The sequence below is a fragment of the Silurus aristotelis genome, assembly GCF_946808225.1.
Source record: "Silurus aristotelis genome assembly, chromosome: 24".
Taxonomy (NCBI): domain Eukaryota; kingdom Metazoa; phylum Chordata; class Actinopteri; order Siluriformes; family Siluridae; genus Silurus; species Silurus aristotelis.
The window spans coordinates 17,830,264-17,837,412 of NC_139597.1; the positions used below are offsets into that span (position 1 = coordinate 17,830,264).

General features: G+C 38.8%; 1 protein-coding gene across 1 annotated transcript; it reads left to right on the forward strand.

The window, feature by feature from the left end:
- Window positions 1-524: 524 nt before the first annotated feature.
- On the forward strand, window positions 525-6,733 carry tmem19 (transmembrane protein 19). Its single transcript, XM_083528630.1, has 7 exons — window positions 525-685; window positions 1,622-1,774; window positions 1,878-1,991; window positions 3,610-3,747; window positions 4,186-4,440; window positions 6,153-6,362; window positions 6,453-6,733. Exons 2-7 carry the CDS (start codon window positions 1,687-1,689, stop codon window positions 6,614-6,616), a joined length of 969 nt encoding a protein of 322 aa, XP_083384756.1. The 5' UTR covers window positions 525-685; window positions 1,622-1,686; the 3' UTR covers window positions 6,617-6,733.
- The last annotated feature ends 416 nt before the right edge of the window (window positions 6,734-7,149 follow it).

A 7,149-nucleotide genomic window follows, 5' to 3' on the forward strand; every position in this document is an offset into this window, starting at 1 on the left:
AAAAAAGAAAGAAAGAAAGAAAGAATCTACAAAAAGAAAGAAAGAAAGAATCTACAAAAAGAAAGAAAGAAAGAAAGAAAGAAAGAAAGAAAGAAAAAAGAAAGAAAGAAAGAAATAATCTACAAAAAGAAAGAAAGAAAGAAAGAAATAATCTACAAAAAGAAAGAAAGAAAGAAAGAAAGAAAGAAAGAAAGAAAGAAAGAAAGAAAGAAAGAAAGAAAGAATCTACAAAAAGAAAGAAAGAAAGAAAGAAAGAAAGAAAGAAAGAAAGAAAGAAAGAAAGAAAAAATATAAAAATAATGATCAACAATAGGAAAGAAAGAAAAGTTACTTTATTACTATTTTATAAAAGACAAAAACATACAAACACGCGCGCGCGCGCACACACACGCACGCACGCACACACACACACACACACACACACACACACACACACACACACATTATGTGCGTGACGTTTTCCATTAATTTGAGTGATGACGCAATTCTGGGATCCAGTCCTCCACCAGGTGTCAGTAGAGAGTGACTGTAACCTACAGGACAGTAGTAGAAGAAGAACTATATTCTACATGTACAGATGTGCTCTTTGGTACCGGAGGTTCTTCGTGTTCTATGTTTAATAAACGCTTTTGATTTCTAACATGGACCAGACCGCAGGACAACTGCGCGACTTCCGCTCCTGCAGGTACACTTCCGGTCCGCCCAGTTACAGCGGTCTGCTCCCGGCCCTTCTCTTACCGATTACAGTTAGAACAAGGGGCTGTAACGATACGATCTCCATATCGCGATTACTTACAGCGCTGAATCAGCTGGAGAGAGAGAGAGAGAGAGAGAGAGAGTAAAGGAGGGAGGAATCCAGAGATAGATAGATGGATGGATTGAAGTAGGTAGAAAAGAATAGAAGTATAGACTGAGGGAGGAATAGGTACATGAATTGATAGATTGAGGGACAGATGGAGAGATGGAGGGAGGGATAGATGGATATATTCATGGAGGGAGGGAAGGATAGATGGAGGGATATATAGATGGATATATTGATTGAGAAAAGTGGATGGATGATAGATAGATAGATAGATAGATAGATAGATAGATAGATAGATAGATAGATAGATAGATAGATAGATAGATAGATAGCAGGAGGGATGGAGGGATAGATGGATATATTAAGGGAGTATTGAAACTAATTACAGATTAACTTGAGCATCACATCACCTCAGTTTCTCCTCCATCTTTCTTTTTTCTTCTCAGTCTCTCCTCCATCTTTCTTTTCTGTCTCTCCTCTATCTTTCTTCTCAGTCTCTCCTCCATCTTTCTTCTCAGTCTCTCCATCTTTCTTCTTTCTTCTCACTCTCTCCTCCATCTTTCTTCTTTCTTTTCTGTCTCTCCTCCATATTTCTTCTCTCTCTCCTCCATCTTTCTTTTCTCTCGCTCCTCCATGAAGGAGAGAAAAAGAAGATGGAGGAGATACAGAGAAGATGCATCTTCTCTGTATCTCCTCCATCTTTCTTCTCTTTATCTTTTCCATCGTTCTGCTTTATCTTTCTTCATGGTTTTCTCTCTTTCGTATTTCTCCTCGGTCTGGTAGCTGATATCTTCTCGTTTTTTCTCCCATGTATTGTAGCTGCACCTCTCTAAAGGAGTAAGAAGTTTTTGTTGGATGATCATCTAATAAAGCCGTGTGTGAAGATGATGACCGATATCATCGTGCTGTGTTTCACTTTGGCCATCTCCCTGTCTTTCTGGATCATCTCCATAGCCATCAGCACTTACTCTGGTGAGCTCCCATGTCTCGCACACGTCTCACACACGTCTCGCACATGTCTCGCACATCCAGCTCCTGAAGGTGGTTTGTTTGTGTCTTTATCATGCTTGAGCAGGTACTTTGCAGCCAGTATCTCCATGGAGATGGCTCTTCTCGGTTCTAGTTCCTCTCGTTATCACGTCTCGCGCGCTGAAGAAAAAGAGTCTGGATTTTGGTGGATGTTTGGGAGGTAAGTAGTTCCTGTTCTGAAATTTAAAAGGTTCTCTCCATCTTTCTTCTTGGTCTTTCCAACGTCTTTCATCATGATCTCTCCATTATGTTTCTTCATGGTCTCTCTTCCATCTTTATTAATTATCTTTCTTCTATCTTTTTTCATGTTTTTTTTCTTCCATCTTTCTTTATGTTCTCTTCATCATTTCTCTTCATGGTCTCTCTTCCATTTTTCTTCTTGGTCTTTCCTCCTGGTCCCACCTCCACCTTTCTACATGATCTCTTCATGGTCTCTCCATCATCTTTCTTTATGGCTTTACCATTATTTCTCTTCTAATATTTTTCATGGTCTTTCCATTATTTTCATGGTCTCGCTTCCATCTTTCATCATGGTATTTCTTCAAGGTCTTTCTTCATGGTCTTAACATTTTTTTTCATGGTTTTTCTTTCAATTTTTATTCCCAACTTTCTTTTTTTTTCATGGTCTCTCTTTCAACTTTCTTTCCCCCCCACCCCATCTTTTCTTTATCTTTTTTATATGCTATCTCCTTCATCGTTCTTCATGGTCTCTTGTCCATTTCTATTTGCTTCCGTCTTTCCTCCTGGTCTCTCTTCTATCTTCCCTCATAGTCTTTTCATTTTACTTCATGGTCTCTCTTTCAACTTTCTTCATCTTCTCTCCCCCCCCCCCATTATTTCTTCATCTTTCTATACGCTCCCTCCTTCATCTTTCTTCAGATCTCTCTTCCATCTTTATTCTCTTTCTTTCTTTCTTTTCTTTCTTTCTTTCTTTCTTTCTTTCTTTCTTTCTTTCTTTCTTTCTTTCTTTCTTTCTTTTCTTTCTTTCTTTCTTTCTTTTCTTTCTTTCTTTCTTTCTTTCTTTCTTTCTTTCTTTCTTTCTTTCTTTCTTTCTTTCTTTCTTTCTTTCTTTCTTTCTTTCTTTCTTCTCTTCTAATCTTTTTTTTTTTTTGCTTTTCCATCTTTCCTCGATCTTTCTTTAAACTAAATCCTCTATTTTTCTTTGCTTTTATCTTTCTTTACGGTCTTTCTTACTCCTTCCTTCATGGTCTCACATCCATCGTTCTTCATGGTCAATCCATCAACTTTCTTTATGATCTCTGCATGGTCTCTCCATCATTTCTTTTAATGGCTTCACCATTATTTCTCTTCTAACATTTTTCATGGTATTTCCATTCTTTTCATGGTCTCTCTTCCATCTTTCATCATGATATTTCTTCAAGGTCTCCCTATCATCTTTCTTCATGGTCTTTCAATTTTTCTTCATGGTCTCTCTCTTAACTTTCTTCATCTCCTTCCCCCCCTATAATTTCTTCATCTTTCTATACGCTCCCTCCTTCATCTTTCTTCCGGTCTCTCTTCCATCTTTATTCTCTTTCTTTCTTTTCTTTCTTCTCTTCCAATCTTTTTTTTTTTTTTTTTTTTTTTTGCTTTTCCATCTTTCCTCCTTTTTTAAGCTGAATCCTCCATCTTTCTTTGCTTTCATCTTTCTTTACGGTCTTTCTTACTCCTTTCTTCATGGTCTTTCCTCCATCTTTCTTCATTAAGTTCTATATAAAGCCATTTAGGATTTTTCCCTCTGATTTACGTTTATTGCGTGATTTGCTTTGGTTCTGCAGCGTTGCTGGTGGGCTTCATTCTCACTTTGGCCAACGCGAGCTTCCTGGCAGCTCTGTTTGCGTTCTTCATCACCTCCACCAAACTGACCCGATGGAGGGGCGCGGTGAAGAAGCGCATCGACTCGGAATATAAAGAAGGTGATCTTTTATTTTCGTATGTTGTTTCTCCGCTCCTTCTAAGTTCTTCCCAATCTTAGCGACACACAATACGCAGAAATGTTTGTATTGGTAGATTGGTATGTGATTTTGGACATCTCAGTCCACATTTGGTTTCCATTCACCCTTCTAATAAGCTCCATTCTTCTGGGAAGATGTTCCACTAGATTATTTGAGTGAGGTTCTCCTGGAGCTAGCATGAAAATTTCATCCCAAAGTTGTTCAATAAGGTTTCTGTAGCATTCGAGATCTTCCACTCAACCTCATTTACAAAATTTCATGCTAGCACATCCAGAGGGAGATGAACCACAGATGGCGTATGGAAAATCAGGTGTCTCCAGGTCATGAGTCATGTAGGTCTGAAGATGCCTCTAAATTGCTGATGAAATAACTTTTTTTCCACATTATTTTCTTCTCCAGGTGGCCAGAGGAACTGGATCCAGGTTTTCTGTAACGGAGGCGTGCCGACTGAACTGGCACTGCTTTACATGATCGAAGTCGGCCCGGGTGAGATCCCCGTGGACTTCACGATGCAGTACTCGGCGTCGTGGATGTGCTTGTCGCTCCTGGGGGCTTTGGCCTGCAGTACGGGGGACACCTGGGCTTCCGAAGTCGGTCCTGTCCTCAGTAAGAGCCAGCCCAGGCTCATCACCACTTGGAAGGAAGTTCCAGCAGGTAAGGCACGGGGACCAGTTTTTTTTTTTTCACATCCCATTCCACACGTAGTCTTCTAAGATGTTCGGAGATTTTGTGGAGATTTGTGCTCATTCAACCACAAGGGTGTTAGTAAAGTCAGTTACTGATGTAGGGTGAGGTGAGGAGGTCTAGGGTGCAGTCAAGGTGTTTAATAGGGTTTCCAGCTCTATAGCAGGCCACTTAGGATCTTCACCTCCAACCTATATATTCATTGAGCCGGCTTTATGGGCCTCATTAAAATTGGCTCTTCTGTTTTTTTTCTTGTTTTTTTTTTTTTACGTGACGTCCTAGAGGTGGACCGATTCATTGGTTTTTCACGGATTGTCGAACGCTGGAACCATCGGCTATCGGCGAAATTTCCATACCGATAGTTTTTCCGGTTTCCGAGATCGAGGGCGGCCTCTAGAGGCAAATCACTGACACCACGTGCTGTATGTTTTTACACACGACAACGCGAGCTGCACGGAGAGCGCTATATTTATTCATTCTAATTTCTCATTTAAATCATTCTATTCGTGAGTTGATATATTTGTATTTATTTCCTTTTCATGATAACAATTTTTTTAAAATTTTGTAATACGCCAGTACTATTTATATCGGGTGATTAATCGGGTATTAAATCCACTATCGGTCGACCTCTAATCCCGACTTCATGTATTCTTCTAAAATGAACAAATATAATAATTTTTTGGTTCATTTTGTCCCTTTGACCAAAAATTAAATAAAACGGTACATTTTCAATAAGCAGATCTTCCAACATGACCAAACAGAAATTCCAGGAATTCGCAAGAAACTAATTAACGGGAATTAATGGGAACGAACTGGGAATTTAAAACTCGATTGTGCAACAAAAAAGCGATTGTGCAACAAAATCATACTAACAATTGAATCGAAAATGTCATTAAAAAAAAACAAAAATCATAACAGAACCAATAAAATGTTTATACGTACGTTTGTATATGATATAGTTTATATTTATTTCTGCAAATTTTTGATTCATTCCCATAATTGAGATTCAATTTCCAGAAATTTTAAATGGGAACTTTATCTGGGGAATTTGGGAAAAATTCCAAGTTGGAAACTGGGAATTTACAGGAATTACGGGAATGAATACGAAATTTGGGGAAATTTCTATTTACCGTATCGTAAAAACAACATAATTATAAACTTTTTGTTTGGTCATAAGCATGCAAACTAATACGGATGTAAAAAAAAAAAAAGTTTTTGACTGTTTTTAATTGTCAGTATATTTTTCGCACAATCGCTTACAACGTTTACAATAAACATACTTATTATTTATGCAATTTTACCTGAATACTCGGCAGGACGGAAATTTTTTTGACGCGCAGGATTCAGGAAATGATGCATGTTGATGTTATGGAGGAAATGCGTGCCGCCCACAGGGGGCGTGGCCTCAGTAAGTGCAGGGGAGAAATTTAACTGCAGTTCAATCTGTTCGTTTTAAACCAATATATATATATTTTTTTTCCAACTACATTGAAGTTTCTGTGGAAGGTTTCCTGGAATTTTGCAAAGCTTGTAGGTCATTAGTCAAACTTATTACCATGTGACCCAATACTTTTGGAAATACAGTGTAGATGTAATATAAATGTAAAATTAGCATTCATGAATATGTAATGACGTCCACGGTGAGCCCAAAGCTAATTGATGTCCATCGTATATCTGTTTAGGAACCAATGGAGGCGTGACCGCGGTCGGTGTCGGAGCCAGCCTGCTCGGCGGCGCCACCGTGGGCGTGGCCTACTTCATCTCTCAGCTGCTTCTGGTCAGCGACCTGCACCTGGCAGCCCCTCAGTGGCCCCTGGTCGTATACGGCGCGACGGCCGGTTTCCTCGGCTCGCTGCTCGACTCCCTCCTGGGTGCAGTCATGCAGTATTCAGGTAAAAGTCCTGCACACAAAATGCTATCACGTCTTTTTAGCTCTTTCTAGCCACTAACACCTGTGGTACCGCTGTTTCCTTTCCATCAAGGCTACGACGTAAACACCGGCAAGGTCGTGAACGCCGAGGCGCCGAACGTCAGGTGGATATGTGGGAAACCCATTTTGGATAACAACGGAGTTAACCTTTTCTCCTCCGTCCTCATAGCGCTGATCCTGCCAGGGATCGCATGGGGCGTCTGGCCCACGCGCTGAGCCCGGAAGAGGCGACCAGTAGATGGCGCTAGCTCTAATTCTTTTGATTTTGTTTTACCGTCATCGAAACGTGGTGCTGTTACCGTTTTAGTGATCGTAATTAAAAAATATTTCACATTTTCTGTGCACAGCGACTTTTTTTTTTGCTTTTTCTGTGATAATGCTATCAATTTGGGCGATACGACATACACATGGTGCACATCACAGTATAGAGAAACCTCTACTCTGTAGAAATGCACAGCAACATCAAAAATCATTATAGTTAATAATAATAATAATCCAAGTTACTATACATGTATTTTTAATTTATTTATATTTATTCAATCTCTAATAAATTAAATTTGATTTTCATTATTTTTGTATTTTATACATTCATTATTTTTAAGAATTTTTGTATTTAAATTCTAATTAAAATTCCCAATTATATAACTTTCGTACACCAAAAAGTAACTTATTGATTTATTCCTACCGTGGATTTAACATGTTATGTATTATTTATTATTTTATGGAATTAAATAAATATAATTATTAAT